The 16,442-nt window shown below is 33.8% G+C and overlaps 1 protein-coding gene across 3 annotated transcripts; it reads right to left on the bottom strand.

Moving 5' to 3' along the window:
- Positions 1 to 1,456: 1,456 nt before the first annotated feature.
- LOC140881627 (protein ENHANCED DOWNY MILDEW 2-like) lies at positions 1,457 to 12,885 on the bottom strand. 3 transcript variants are annotated; one of them, XM_073287089.1, is made up of 19 exons: positions 12,732 to 12,885; positions 11,671 to 12,095; positions 11,495 to 11,591; positions 10,784 to 10,837; positions 10,573 to 10,694; positions 9,432 to 9,528; positions 9,222 to 9,323; positions 8,290 to 8,537; positions 8,100 to 8,198; positions 7,834 to 8,019; positions 7,516 to 7,657; positions 7,340 to 7,441; positions 5,127 to 5,219; positions 4,532 to 4,573; positions 4,070 to 4,180; positions 2,813 to 2,884; positions 2,616 to 2,734; positions 2,459 to 2,522; positions 1,457 to 2,363 (listed from the first exon to the last, which is right to left on the bottom strand). In XM_073287089.1, the coding sequence occupies exons 2-19, from the start codon at positions 12,087 to 12,089 to the stop codon at positions 1,710 to 1,712; spliced, it is 2,823 nt and encodes a 940-aa protein (XP_073143190.1). In that variant the 5' UTR covers positions 12,090 to 12,095; positions 12,732 to 12,885; the 3' UTR covers positions 1,457 to 1,709. The 3 variants fall into 3 exon arrangements, with proteins under 3 accessions (XP_073143190.1, XP_073143189.1, XP_073143191.1); XM_073287088.1 differs by having other exon boundaries at positions 11,671 to 12,155; XM_073287090.1 differs by lacking the exon at positions 5,127 to 5,219 and having other exon boundaries at positions 11,671 to 12,155.
- Positions 12,886 to 16,442: the final 3,557 nt, after the last annotated feature.

Below are 16,442 nucleotides of genomic sequence, written 5' to 3' on the forward strand. Positions count from 1 at the left end.
TAAATCTTATAAATATATATTTGAAATTTACTTTAATGATTTTTTTAAAAATTTCAAACTTTTTAATTTAATAAATTTAAAATATTTAATTTTTGACGGGTCCAACGAGTCTAACCCGGATTAGACCCGCCGGGTTCGCGGGGCGGGTCTCGGATTTAGCCAGACCCGCCCCAGACCCGCCCCGTTGCCATCCCTCTACCGGTAAACTAAATATTTTCGCCTATTTTTTTTTCTAAAATATAGTTTTATATATCGGTAAATTTCCTTTAAATCCTTCAACTCAAATTCAAATTTATTTTCAGTCGATGTCAGAAAAAAATATGAGTTTTTATTCACTCATCTACACAAATCTTTTTCTGCACTCTTTGAATCCACATGTCTTTTTACGAGTGAAATTCGATATAAAACATTGAATATATGGTATTAATATGATATTCGAGCATTAAGCGATTTAGTTCTGATACAAAAGATAAGATTAAAGTATGAACATCTTTATTAATATCAATAGTTGCAACATATATTTAAGTACTCAAAAATCATATATTTTGTACCAGATCTAACACATTTGGTAATCAATATCATATGTTAGTAATATATTTTCAATGTTTTATACCGATTTTCATCTAAATAAGACAGATGTGTCATTAATATCAATATCTGCTTACATGTTTGAGTACTCAAAAATCATACATTAGCACTAGATTTGAAATAGTTGATGCTCAATTATCATGTATTTGTACCATATTTTCAATGTTTTATACTGACTTTTTAACGCATATTCGAAGGTCGGCGAATAGAGTTTTAACAAATTAAAATTAATTATGTTGATATTTTTTAAAAATAAAACTAATAGGTGTGATATTTACTAAACACCTATCTTTACTGTATTATAATATAATACTTTCGTATAATTTTGATCACCTGCACCCTAGGGTGCAGGGTTTTTCGTGTGCGACCACTAAAACCTTGTACCGTGTTTTAGTGTAAAAAAAAATACTAGCACACGAAAAATCCTGCACCCTAGGGTGTGATCAGATCTGTACTTTCGTATCCTTTAAAAACTTCTTTATTCTGTAATTGATGACACCACTATAATATTACATTTATACCCTCAAAAACGTTGTCTTTTCATTGTTGTTGAGTAAAAGGGACAAAGACGGCTCAATATTAGTATATTACCCTACTATCTTCTCCTACTATCTTTATTAACCATGTTTATCACTTCATCAAAAAAATGTTTTTGTCTTTCCAAATCAAATATTTAAAATTTAAAATAAAATAAATATAGATATAGATGTGTAAATACATAAAATTGATATATTATATCACACGCTTTGATGCTAGTATTGATTAATTTTAAAAATGGAATTCATTACTTGTTTTTACCTGCTTATAATTTTTTTTTAATAAAGAAACCACATAACATCCTGGAACCGACCAAAACTGTGCAATAAGGTTGAATTTAAAAACCACAACTTTAAAAAGTCTTTGAAACCGTACATAGCAATTCCGTATGGTTTTCTTGAAGAAGCCGCTCAAAGCCTAAAACCACACCATCACCCCTACATAATACTAGTAAAAAAGTTTGTTTACGACGTTACTTAATGAATGTCCTAAAATTCTATTTCAGAAAATGAAAATCCACTCTAAATGTCCACATAAGCACATAAACTACTCAAAGCCTAACAAATAAACACAACCAATGCAATCTATTCTTCCAGCCAGCCCGCAGAATTCTGTGGGGAAATCAGGAGACAAGGGCCTGAAGCAAAGCCTAATGGACGGACTCGCATTTGAGGCATCGGTTCTTTAGAGCCGTTTGTCAAGGATGCTTTCGACAGGATACTATCACTGATCCTCGTGATTTTCCCATTTGGTGACTTTTGTAGTGAAGAAGGGCCAGATATAGAATGACTGCTAGTGGAATTTGAACAATCCTCATCCGAGATCATATTACTTGGTGGCCTTTTCCTTTTCACTCCACTAAATATATTTGGATTCTCCCACAGTAGATCATTCTCGCAGGCCAAGGCTGGGTTCTTCTCACCACCACTGTGGCTGCTGTAACTGGTGCAATCTTCCTTCGTGGTCAACATGGTCTCTTGTTCCTCGGTTTGTTGTTTATTATCTACGAGATTACCTTCACCAAAGTTCACAAGACAATCATCAACGTGTGCCAAGTCTTGCTTTTCCTTCGACTCTGGGTTCATTTGAGTTTCATACAAGTGCCCATGCTGTTTAGCAATAGCTTTGTGTTTTTGGGTCCAATCCGGACTACTCCAAAGATGAAGTATTGGCACATTCACATTCAAATCCTCAAGTTGTTCTCCATTCACATCGACAGATCCAGGTATATAAAATGACTGAAACACAAAGGCAAAGCACATCATGAATCACCAGAGGCGAAGTCTAGAGTTGGGTGCAATTGAACTTCAAAACAAAGAAAAGAAGCACTTACATTGCCACTAAACATTTTATCATCCTCCCAAATCAAATCGTACGGAAAATCCTTGTTATCTAACCTGAAAGATGGAAAGAAAACAAAAGTGGTCTTTGGTTCGTACTTCATTATTTGTTTGGTTTTTTGATGGAACAGTCCAAATTCTAAAACGTACCGCTGCTTCCCCTGAGGAGCAATAAGGATCAGAAGCTTGGGCTTAAACTCGAGAGCTTTCTTAATAAATTTATCATCAAGGTCTCCATCAGTTCCAGAAGGTGGATGCAACCCCATGATCTATTGAAACAACAGAATCAGGAGTAAATAATTCGATTGAGACATGAAATTGGTTGACGCTAAAAGAGAAGTTCTTACCAACTGTGACCCTTTTAGTAACTCATCCGGTCTTACTTCCATCCAATCCTTTCTTTCAAAGTTGAAATCGTTCTGTAAAACCAGGGAGATAAACGAAAACGTATCTAAATATCTTTTACTTGTATTCTTAAATTAATTTTCAATATCGTTTAAAAAACAAGTGTTAGGAACTAGAAACCTGGAAAAAGTTCATTTCCATGACTAGATTCCTAAGACTATGAGTAGTGAATTATGCAAGTAATCTTAAGGTAAAAGCATTATGAAATCAATTCACTGGGCTATATGTGCAGCCTGTGAAGAAACTAGAAAGTGATCTTTGGAATGTTCAAACCATCATGGTTAAAAAACAAGAAGAAGAATGATAATCAAAGTGTCTTTGCGGCACAGTGATTTTCTTAGAAACATAGAATGTTGCTCAAGAGAAAATAGCAACCAGTGATAGCACTTTTTGGTTGTGAAGATAAGGAAGCACGATATTTCTAACAATAAGTTTCGAGTGTGGCCAAAAATGTATTAAATCATATCCAAACATGCCACATAGGCATACGGTAAAACCTCTATAGATTAATAGTCGATAAATTAATAACCTCTATAAAGTAATAATTTTTCTCAGTCCCAACTTAAGCCAATATGCTAATTACTAATTCCTATAAATTAATAAGATAATAATTTTTGGAAAACTCATATAAATTTATAGTCCCATCAATATTATAATTATAAATTAATAAACATCTAAAATTACAACCATATATGCAAGTGAATTATATTCACATTATACAATCGAATTTATTCGATTAGCCAATAAGTCTTATTCAATTAGTCAATACAATAATTATTTTTTTAATTATTAAAAAAAATTAATACCGTTTACTTATATTTTTTTGATAAGAATACCGTTTACTTATATATATAAGATAAGATGATTATTTTCATATATTAATTCAAGAAGTATGATATGAACATTAATGAAACACAACTATTTTTTTATGTAATCAAATCTATGTTCGTCAAATAAAAATACTTTTTAAAATAATAATTTATTAATTGATAGATCAATTAGTACGTCACTAAATTAATAGAATATCACGGGTCTAACATTATTAATTTATAGCGGTTTTACTTTATAAGGCATATAAAGGGTCTTATAAAACTCCAAAAAACAAAAGAAAAAGAAACATCGAGAAATTGTTTCTATGACTAAACTTCTGTTCTACGTTGGATTTAAAATACCAGAGAAATGGGGATAGAGGTATTGACCTTAGCTTGTAGAATGTCGTAGTTTTTATATGAGCAGCTCTTTCCCACTTCATCCAGCTTCTTCTTCATAAAGCAGCTGAAATCGTTTGACCCGCAACAAAAATCAACAACCTAATCACAGGAATAAGATAATTCAGCTGACAAGTACAACAATTGAGATATTTGGTGGCATATAATCACTTCTCTGTCTAAATTGTGTGGCGATGGCAGCGGAATCTAAAAATAAATAATAAAGCACCAGAATGTTCAAATGACAACTTTTTCACATAAAATATGCCATGGTTCCAAAACTCAAAACTCTAATCCAACCTCTGGCTGAAGGTTTAAGCCACGCTAAGGCGACCCAAGAAAAGAATAAATTAAGAAATAGCATGAGCAAAGGACAGTGGAAGAAAGAGAACGAGGAAACAAAAATAAATCCACCTAATGGTACATGGAATAAAGAACGATTTAGGCTTTTACCATGTCACCATCTTGAACATACCAATGAAGCTTATCAACTATCTGCAGGATAAGCTCAGACCGTCAACATGTAGTAAAGAAACCAAAATAGGATGATAACAAATATTGTGCAATAAATTTTTATTAACACATCAGCTAACAAAAGCACAGCATTAACCTTTAAGTCATGATAAAACAGGGCACAAAGTTTAATAGAAAATAATGTCTTCTAGCCCCAACAATCATAAAAAAATAATTTAAATTGCCATGGAAAACATATGCAAACTTCTTTCATGTTGAAATTATAGTTTTATTGAGAAAAAATTGGCAACTCTCTACTTTAGATTGCATAAGATGCAAGAACAAAACCTGGGTTGCCAAGAATAAGAGCAGCAGCAGAGAAATACTAGCCTAAGAGCATGTCATCTCTAGAATGCTGAGAGTTATTGTAACCAGTACGAAGCTAAGTTCTACTACGAATACAATCAAGTGAGTTTTAATCAAAACAAGTTCATGGGAAGTATCTGAAAGAAGAATGAATTCTAGCTGGCCCATAAGAACTATTCCTATCACCACAAGTTTATCTTCTCAAAAAGGCTAAGTAAGATGCACTGACTTCTTTCAGTTTTTCCATTTTGGTGAAATGGCGACCAAAGGATGTGTAGTTCATGCCATCTAGAAATGGAGCAAGATATATTTTCATCTTGTTCTGCAGAAAGAAAGTAGGTAAATCAGTACACGATCCTAAAGTACAGGATTTTTTTTGGATAGGCAACGATAAGATATTAATAGAATAGTTTGATTACAAAAAGTGGTCCACGCCTAACTTAGGCTCTACAGCTGCTAACAAAATATAAAATTTCAACTCCTATACTACTATACAGATCCGGCATAAAAAATGATTTAAACTCAAACTCCAACATGCGACTCTAAACTTGATCTTATCCCAACATTCTTCAAGCAAATCTTGTAGATCGTAAAAAATCCTCATATTCCTTTCCAATCAAACCGACCAACTAAAGTACAGAATTCGGTGTTCCAAGAATTAGACGTGCCACTTATATAACGTGTGCCAGAAAATTTTGGCTGAGATAATTAGAGCCAATGATATTTAGCCATCCAAGTCACAGAGTGATTTCGTAAATTTTGCCGTCTTTGATCTTTCGGAAGTATGCACCCAAATGACAGAACATGCATCTATTGGCTATAAAGCTTAGGCAACCAAACAGTTGGATTACTCAAGTCCAGTAACTAATAGGTCAGCATCAGCAATATTAGACGCAGAAATTTTTCCTCGCAACCATCATAGAAATTAGAACATCTTGGTTAGATATCTTAACTGCATGTTATGTTGGCAGCAACTTGCTTTCTATTGTATCATTGATTCCAGTCATCATAAATTGGAATTGTGGCAAACGAGGTTTTTTGTTAGAAACATGGTGACTTGTTTACAATCTGGATACTATCAACTATTTCATAAGAACATTGTTTACAATCTGGATACTATCAACTATTTCATAAGAATATTATTAACACATGAAACCAAATTTTCTGTCCCAAGTAAAGTTCATCTCAAGAGGGTTCGAGTCATAGTTGCATTTCTGTTTGCATATGCAAATATCTATTCTCTGTGGCACAGAATCTCTCTGATATTTAATAGCCACAAATTTACCAACCATTCCCTACAAGCTAAATTGAATAAACCTTCACAAAAGCATAAGGGTTCCGTTTGGACATGTACTTATAAAACATTTTTATAAAAGTGTTTTTTAAAAACTTTTTATAAAATGTTTTAAAAGTTGTTTTAAAGAATAAATATGTGTTTGGACAACTATTTTATAAAAATATTTTAACATTTCAAAAGTAATGTTGTTCATCTTTGTCTTCCATAGTTTCACTCTAAAAACATCTAAAAACACATCTCAAGTGTTCTTTAAAAACTATACTTGGAGAACACTTTTTAAAAAATATTTTTCAAAAACATTTAACAAAAATTTTATACAAAACACATACTTTAAGTTTTTTTCACTTATAAAACACTAAAAACGTTTTTAAAGTACATGCCCAAACGAAACCAAGACTATTTTCTTTTAAGTCAGGTACAGTTGAAAAGGAAAACCAGTCTGCAAATTAGCAAAAAAAATTACCCAAATTTCCCCATATAGGATTCACATGCTCTCCAGTCTCCAAGAATGAAGCGGCAATAAGACCAAATTCCCATGAATATATGTCTTTATTATAGCACATTGACATAGGCTCAAATATTTTTTTCTCCATAATTTGGTTGATTAAGTATTTCACATCTTTGCAAGATACTCTCATCAGTAGGCTCTGGTAAAATCCAAATATGTGCAGCGAAGCTACCTCATCCTCTATTAATCTTCATCAAAGAAACTAATAAGTGTGTTAAATGCAGAGCCGCTCCACATTTACACCTCTCTTAAACAACAAAATACAAGTTTTAATTCATCAGAAACTGGAACTTCCCTTGAAATAATTGTTCCCGCCCTCTTTTCGTTTAAAAAAAACAACTCACTGAGTTTCCCCGACTATAGCTTCTCCTATTTTATATATCACCCAAATAAACTGCAACTTCCTTGAATGTGATTCTAATTCTCCAATCACGCAGAGAGTATTCATAATGTCAATAAAACATGGCCCATTTTCGGAAAGTCCTATAATAATTGGGGTCCACGAGTGATAGCACAAGAGTGGTTTGATTCATTAACGAAACATAAGTCCCCCAGATAAAATCATACAAACAAGAGCATAAAGAAAACATGAAAAAGAAAGATCAAAGCAACAAGCTAAAACCGTAAAAGAAATTACCTTCCAGTTCATAACCTGGAATAGGATATCATTCCCACAAAAAGCTTTGGCATCATGAACAGTGCCTCCTCCCTCCAATTTTTGCAACGCAGCACGTACAGCCTGCCAAGACACGAGTATTCAACTTTAAATGTAATTGAAAAAACAGAGGCTACCCAAAGGACTTGAGCACATACCTCAACAGAACACTCCACCATCCCCGAGGTGAAGTCCACGGCAAATGGTGAGGATTGTGCAAGTACTGATTGTGATTTATGCTTTTCTATTAATTTTTCAAGTTTTACTGAGGATGACGCAGTCTTCATCACGGTCAATATTCTGCATTACGAGGGAAAAAACACTTTATCATATTGTGCACAAGTGTGAGGTGGAATAATTGTAAACCCATGGGTGCTTGTGCATCTGAATCCCAAACTAAAGGAGATATAGGAATGGGATGGTTTGTACGAGAGAGAGAGAGAGAGAGAACCACAGGTAAGAAAAAAGCACAACACCTTTTCTTTTTATCAGCATCGAGATTCAATGAATTGTCTGCCGTCTTCACAATGGGCTCAACATTTCGAGAATTGTCCAATTCATCGTCAATACTTTGTCCCCTCGCAGACTCCACTGGTTCCGACAGTGGGAATTTTATGTGGTTTCTGACCGGTGTGGATGTTTCTAACTCTATGTCATGTTTTCTGATGGGGAGACACAATTCCGGAATAAAAAAACTTTATACTAAAGCACATTAACTCAAGCTAAGGCTTAGGGTACTCACAAACAGTAAATTAGTATTCGATCATTAGGAATAAGCCCCTTCCAAGCCCTTTGCACAATACCTCTGCTCACATCCACATCCTCTTCAAACACAACTTTTCTGGTTGATGCATAAGAAACTTGAGCAATCAAACCACGATAACAGGATGAAAAAGTAATCTCAATGTATTTTTAAAGAGAATAAGGAGCACCTTGGCAAACATTTTCTGTGGTATGCGCGAGGGCAACGGCGACAAACGGCAAACTGCAAATCACTAACTGCACTCACTTCTAATTCCTTACATTTGTAACATATGTGTCGAGGGCATGCAAACTGTTTGCCCGCGGCTATCTGTTTCCTGTGCTCTTCTGCGGCAGCCTCATCTCCGGGATGAAGAAGTTTTGCAACACAATGTGGATGGTAAAAGTGACCGCAAGCTCCATTGACACAACGAAAGACCTGTAAACGTCCAGCGAAACATCTAAATTATTTACAGATGCCAATCTATGGCAACAGATGTGACAATCTAAGGTATAAAACAAACTTAGGGTGTGTTTGGATAGTAGGATGTGAAAACAGAGAATATCAAGTCATTCTAAATTGATCGCACATGTTTCGATGTCATTGAGTTATATGATTTCCCAATTCTTCACTCACCATTTAAAGATTTTGTGAAGATAATTATAATGGATTATTAATTCCCTTACACTGGAGTCCTGTCAAATCATAGTCAAATATTTTCTTTAGATGCAAATCTTTTCATCCAAATTCAATGTTAAGGATTAAAGGGGTGTCATTTGCAAGATTCCAATACAGAGTTCAAGACTTATTGCCAAAAGGAGTCGGGCAGATAAAACTTCAACGTCGTAACTTCCAAGGGATGCGAAATAGAAGTGAGAAATCCACGAAGTGTGTTTTTAGCTACACAAGTCACTAAAGTAAGATGGAGTTAACAGTGTTGGACAGGTACAGTTAACCAGAAGGTGTTCATCAAGCTTCATCATAGTCCAACTACAAGCTGAGTCCAAAAATTAGAATTTGCTCTGTGCATATACTAAAAAATCCGTGTTCACATGACAATGACAAATAACAAGATGCATCTTGTGAAAACCTGAAGCCTTATCAATATAAAGGAACACAAACCTCAGCTCCAGATAATTCATCAGAAGATCCCAGATTCCCACAGCCGAAGCATTGATGTTGCTTAAGCTCACAATTTTTACAATAAAATTCATTTTCAATTGCCTAAATAAAAAAAGTGGAGCTTTCAGTCACACCAAAAAAATGTAAGGTGAATAAAAACTTAGAGAAGGAGAGGAAGGAGGTGGGAAACAACTGAAGCATAAATCATACTTCATATTCTGCCTCAGTGTAACCTAGAGATGGACATGAAGAATCAACACCGTCTTCCACAGTTGGATGGAATGACCTAAGGCACTTCCCTTCACAACTGATTAAAAACACAGGAGATAAAAAACAAAAAAGATTAAAACAAGATCAAACAGATAGATCCTAAAAAAAAAAATAAAGTAAGACATGGTGATGGCACAAAGGTCATGAGTAATAAAATTTAACAAATATAATACGATAAAAATGCAATCTAGGAGTGATTTCATCTTTATTCATGTTATAAGAAGAAAAGGTGAAAGGAATTTGCTAAACGGAAAACATTTCCAATAAACAACTCTCTTGCAAGAGAAACAACAGTTGGCAATACGCTTATGGGTGCAGGCACATGATTTCCTCAAAAACTACCCAATTCGATCTCTAAGGTTAGCAGAAAATTTAACACTTGCAGAAGGACGAAAATTCTGATGGTTTGTACACTTTATCATCTCAAAAGCTAACATGATAATAGTTTACATTTAAATAATCAATAAAATCGAATCATTGGAAAAGCCCGTGCAGAATGGGTGCATGTAATATTAAAAGTGCAAACCATGGCCACAGTAGTATATATCTTGACAAAAATGTTACTACTTGTGAAAACAAAATATTGATATATAACACAAGTTAAATTACGTCAATACACAGCACATGTCCAGGAAGTCCCCCACTCAGGATTTCATCTTGGGCTCCAAGGCAATAATGAATCACATGCTATCATCTACTTGCTATTTGCATGAAATGATTTCTCAAGAAAGGGGAAAGACGTATTCTTCCTGTAAATTACAGGCCCCAACCCAGAAAGTCTTTCTTTCAGTTTGGTTTTTGAAATTAATACTTGTTTCTGAATTGTGGAGGGGGAGAAAGAGAATACAAAACTATTTGGTCACCTTTTTTTTAATAAATTATAGAGTATGGCCATGTTATTTTTTTAAATCCCATCAAATATTTTCTTCTTTCCCATAAACTTGTTTTCCAAACAAACTATGCAGTTCTAGCTCTCCTCCATTTATGGCAACATAGATAACATAGATCACAAGATACAGACAAGTGTAAATCAATGTCTGTAGCAGAATAATGTCAGACTGAATCTGAGATATAAACATACATGAGCAGTCTTCCACCATTATCACAAAACGCACAAACATCATCTTCCCCTGACTCATTGTCATCATTTTTAAAAATCCCATCTTTAACTACACAAGCAGGCTTTGGAGGAATGCGGGAATGCTGTAAAGCAAAGAATTTGTAGTAGTCAATAATTTTTGTAAATCAAGTTGCGATTGGCATAAAGATACGGTAATAAGCAAAAGTACAACCTTGATAGAAGGTTTCATCTTCCTGGGCTTCTCCTTGAGAAATGCAATTAAATGCTGTTTGATTAAAACAATTACAATGGAAAAGGATTAGACCAGAAATGGAAAGTCAGTTTATCAACAAACAAACAACTCTGAACATCTTCACAGCAACCTTCCAGAACCAAAAAGATAGAATTGTCAATTTAATTCACAGTTTCATGCCTCATGAATCTAAGCATCCAATATATATAAAATAAAAAGATGGAAAAATCCTAACATCAAGTCCAAGAGATTGAGGCGGCTAAGTTTGTGTTTGGATTGAAGGATTTGAGTGGATTTGATTTCAAATCCACGCCTGAAATCCATTGTATCCATCTGGTTCAAGATTAAAATGAAAGATTTGCAATTCCTTATGTCAGTAAGTACATTTTTATGCTTCAATATTAAATCTACTCCTCAACCTAATCATTTCAAATCTATGGATTTCAAATGCTTTGATTTGAAATCCTCACACAAATCCAAACGTAACCAAAGGGAGTAACTTTAAACTCAAAACCTTCAATATGACCACGAACTTACTCTCAACTCCACGCCACAATTAACTTTTTCTTTTAATTCTTCAAGAAAAAAAAATGGGGACTTTAAATGATAACACAAGCCTTAGTAATATTGCAACAGCTTGGGTCACTGAATATTTGCTTTATATGATAAAAGTCTAACCAGAGAACATACCTCGCATTTTGCCAAAGTTTCGTCCCTCTTCAAGGTTTCTGTGATCAAAGAGAAGTGATGTACCAGATCATCCACAGAAGGCTGACACGTGGACATGCTAAAATCAAATGAAAAAGGTGAGAAAATGAGTTGAAAGTACAGAAATATCAAACATGCAGCAATTTCCATGTTGAAACCTGAGCACATTTGATAAATGATCCCACAATGCCCTCCAAGATCTTTTTGGATACCATTTCATAAAGTGCAGGGCATGTATAGTGATCAAGATTTTCCTGATGTACTTTGCAAATGACTTCCTAGGCTTCAAAAGCTTGATCCAGTAGCCTTCTTTAGATAACACATAGATCTTGGGTTTCTCAAATGAAATATCAAACCTCCACCCTATAACTTGCTTATTATAGATTTTTCGAATTCGACGATCAGTGGTCCCACGTACAAAAATTTCCTTCTGGTTTCTGCTGGGACTGGGAGTCTCAACTTCATTCCAGCAGAGAGGTAACTTAGAAAATGAAATGGGAGCATCCTTATCAACAACAAATTCATAGTCTGACACACTGCATGGCACTGCTTTATCCTCTTCATCTGGAGGTGCCATCTACTTCTTCAAAATGCCCCAAAACACCAAATTTTTAGAAAAACCCGGTGTATTTCCAAGATAACACTGTAAAAAACAACAAAAAAGGGCATTTAATTCTGCGCAGCCAGAAGGGACTAATAATTGTCTACACCATTTTGCAAAGCCAAAAACCTCAGTTATCGAATTACTTGTAAATTGTCCTGGATTAATTCATCTGGTGCTATAAAAATGTAACTTTTCCAGTTCTTTAAACCCCCCCCCCCCCCCTTACCCCCCCCCCCCCCCCCCCTCCAGAAAGGACCGAAAAGAAACAAAAAATTAAAAGCAGAACAAAATAAAAAACACGCACACGCACACTAGAAGAAAACAGATTACTGCTAATATCATGTATCCGCGCATCATTCTTCAACCTATCGCTTCTTTAATTTCTCCTTTCAAACAAAAAAAAAATAGAGATTATCATAAAAAAAAACCCCACTCAAATTTCTTTAACCAATATCTGATAGAATGTAACAGTCCCTTCGATATTACATGATTACATCTTCACAAAATTTACACACAATTAACAGATATGATCACTGGAAAAATCACTGCGCCAAACCCAGTTTGACGAATGATAAATCAAAACACAGAACAGCGTTTGGAACATCGAATTATTACCGTATAAACAGTAAACGATCACCAAAAAATCGTCCGGGAGATTAGCCAATTATAGAACCCAGACTCTCCGAAATCTGGCTCTGTTGAAGTAAAAGATTGCGAGGCTTTAACCGAAGGAGGATTCTTCCAACGGGAAACATTGAGTTCGGTTCGATCGCTAAGTTAATTTATTTAGTTTTGGTCCGATCATCGATTTTTTTTAATATAATATTAATTAATTTATATTAATATTAATTTTTAGTCCATTTTTGTCCCTAAATTTTATTATTAGCATTTAGCGGTAATCTACGCGAAATGCATAAATAGTTTATATTATTATATTATATTATTATATCTAAAAATAATAAACATTTTTTTTAGATTATTATTTTTATTATTATTATTATTGTTGTTGTTGTTTTTGAGACGTGCCTTTCAAATCAGCTGATATTTTCTTGTGGATCTCGAAGGGGAATATTGACTGGGCCAACACAAGGATTAAGTCACTGGCCATGACTTAATTTCTAGATGGGCTCATTCATTATCTAGTTACAAGAAGTCCAGCCCATCAATGTGCTAGTCGTTGGGGGTTAGGCCTTAGACTATAACAGATTTAGTTTCAATTCGTTGAGGGATATCGAAACACAGAGATATATCGGAAAAGGGAGTAAAGGCACACCAAGAAGCGATTATCTTCAGAAACTTGAAGATCAAAAGGGATACACATCTGAAATCGAAGAACAAGGGCAAAAGGAGAAGTGTGCAGCTTGGATTGAGGATTCAAAGCTCTTTCTGTAAATCTGTGTTAAGTTCTTTCTTTTGATATTGGATTGTAAGTGTTGTATGAGACTTTGGATCGGTATAAATCAAAGTGGAGATCTCCCGTGGATGTAGGCTGGTTTAATAGCCGAACCACGTAAATTGGTGTTCTTGTTCTATACTCTAAGCTTACTGTTCTGGTTAGTTAATCTTCTTGATTTTCAAATCGTTTTTGAATTGATCTGGGAATTATTTGAATTGATCTTTGTGTTGCTTGAGTTGGATAAAGTGAATTACATTGAGTACCTAACAATTATTATTATTATTATTATTATTATTAAGATAGAGTTTGAAAGAGCTTCAAGCACTTCTCAGCTTTTTCTTAACAAAATTTTGAAAATTTGAAAATTTTGTTAATGAAAAGCTAAAAAAATGTTTCATGAAAACTCTCCCAAACACTACCTAAAAGCCGGTTTTGTTCAAGCTGTACCCTGCGGGCAAAATGTAACCACATGATTGGCCAAAATCAGTGGGTTCCATGTAGGACCCACTGATTTTGACCGATCATGATCCGCCACGCCACCCCCAGGGCTACCCTGGGGGTAGCATCGACGTTACCCTAAAAGCCATCAAGTGATCAACTTCATAGTTACAAAAATAGGGTTGTATTTTGTGAATGTTACTATGTTAGGGACAAAATATTATATTTAAGTACAAAGTGAAAATCCCTCTCATTTTTTTTTTATTTTTAGGGATAATTCTGAATTTGGTCCCTCATATTTTGACGTGATTTCGATTTCATCTCTAATTTTTCAATTAACCCAATTTGATCATCTAATTTTTCAACGCTTTTCAAAATTTGTTCTTCCGTTCAATTACTTGTATAGGCGGAATGGAAATACCTGAAATAAATAAATAAAAACATGAAAAAATAAAGATCATAAATAATCACATATTTTCAACATAAACATATTTATTATTATTTATTTATAATGTTATTATATGTAAATAAAATTTATTAAGTTTTTTATTTAAAAAAATAATATCTCTTTAGTATATGGAATTTTTTGCATAAAAATAATTGAATATGTTTTCCAAATTAAAATATCCTATAAATATTTTAAAAGCACATTCCTTATAAATGTGTTGTAGAAACCCGAATTTCTATTTTATGATCTTGAATAGTTAAACTTGATTATAAAATTTTAATATGATTAATCGAACCAAGAAATCGACTCCAAGATGTCAGAAAGGTCCAAGAGTCAAAGTTGACTCGGGTAGCTCGGAAGATCCAAAGTAATCATACCAAGCGAAGGAGTTCGGAAATGAGATCGAAACTTTCGAACCAGAGATCAGAACTTCTGAAGAGCTAGTCCATGCGCACTAGTGATGTGTCGCCAGCATTTTGACATGCAATCACATGCATGAGATCGAACCGTCCGAAGAGGGAGATCAGAGCTTCCGAACAAGGCAGTTCGGCACGTGGAGACATGCAAAGATCGGAGCTTCCGATTCAGGATCGGAACTTCCTAACCCTTGCCTATAAATAGGCCGAGAAATCTCATAATTTAGTGTGTGTCTAATGTGTTGACTTGATTAATTCAGTGTTTATTTCTTAGGGTTTTAGTCGTCTTCTCGAGGGTCGGGGCGATAACGAGGTGTTACGGGGCTTGTAGCGGAGCTGTGCTTGTGTCAGAACCTTCAACACCAGCAGGCTAACGACGGACGCAGTGATGGACGGTACTAGATGCATGTACATCTAGGTCAGTGATTAAGTTGCAGGTGTTTTACCTTGGACCTGGGTTTTGTTGGTAATCAAGGCTGGACTGCAAAGTTAGCTTATAAGTTGCTGTTAATTTATTTAAGTAAATATTTCGATTGGGTTGTATTCTTATTTGGTTTTGAGTTTTACTCATCAGTTGTATTTCGTCGGTTTAGCATTTTGGTTTAATTTCCGCAGTATCTATGATTAAGCTTCTATTTATTTAAATTTGCATGCTTTAGACGCTGTTTAGTAGGTAATCCGTAGGGTCACTACATTTGTTTTCTAATAATTTCTTAAAATAATATTAATTTATTCAATATCTTTGATACTAAATAACTTATTTGATATCAAATCTAATTAATTATTTACTTTTATTTAATAATAAGATGCAAACTAGATAAATTTTGATTTTCTTAAGATATCAAATATAAATATGAAATATATATAATTATGTTTGTAAATATTAAACATTAATACTAAATTAAAAAGAATACAAAAAATGTATATTGTACAAAAATTAATTTTGAAATTATATTTTTAATTTTAATTTTAAATTTTTTTTTTCAATTTGAATAGAAAAATAAAACGTAAAAATATTTTTAAAAAATAATAGTTTCATTTACCATTTTTATGTTTTATCTTTTCATAATGTTTTTATTATTAATTTTATTCAATTTTAATCCCAAGAATTTAATAATATCATAAATTAGTCCTCACAAATGTATTTAATTATAAAATAAATTACAAAGACTAATTTTGCAATTATTTTTAAAGTTTGAGGACTAAAAGTGTTATGTTGAAATGTTTAGGGACCAAAAGTGTTTTGATATGAAAGTATGAGGACTAAAAATGTAAGTTTCCACAATAAAAGCAACACATTTCATAGGTCACTTTCACCTGCTAAACAAGTCATCTCGTTTATTTTAACAGTTAATTGGACGGAAGAACCGATTTCGAAAAGAGTTCAAAAATTAGAGGACCAAATTGGGTCAATTGAAAAACGAGGAACGATATCGGGACCCGTCAAAAAATGAGGAACTAAATTAGAAATTATCTCGTGTATTTATCTATCAGTCTCTATAAAGAGAGTACGGTCGAAAATATTTTTTTTGTCCATTAACTTATCTATTTTTTGGTTTTGGTCCATTAACTTTTAAAAGTTTGGTTTTGGTACACCGACTTTTAGTTTTTGGCTATGTTGGTCCAAT

The sequence above is a fragment of the Henckelia pumila genome, chromosome 2 (genome assembly GCF_033568475.1).
Source record: "Henckelia pumila isolate YLH828 chromosome 2, ASM3356847v2, whole genome shotgun sequence".
Lineage (NCBI taxonomy): Eukaryota > Viridiplantae > Streptophyta > Magnoliopsida > Lamiales > Gesneriaceae > Henckelia > Henckelia pumila.

What these genes read in the sequence shown, in the direction of transcription:
- LOC140881627 (XM_073287089.1), bottom strand. Translation starts at nt 12,089, where the DNA reads ATGGCACCTCCAGATGAAGAGGATAAAGCAGTGCCATGCAGTGTGTCA. An exon ending in TGGTGGAGTGTTCTGTTGAG is followed by an intron (nt 7,442 to 7,515) that starts GTATGTGCTCAA and finishes GTGTCTTGGCAG; the next exon opens with GCTGTACGTGCTGCGTTGCA. An exon ending in ATGTTCAAGATGGTGACATG is followed by an intron (nt 4,181 to 4,531) that starts GTAAAAGCCTAA and finishes TCCTGTGATTAG; the next exon opens with GTTGTTGATTTTTGTTGCGG.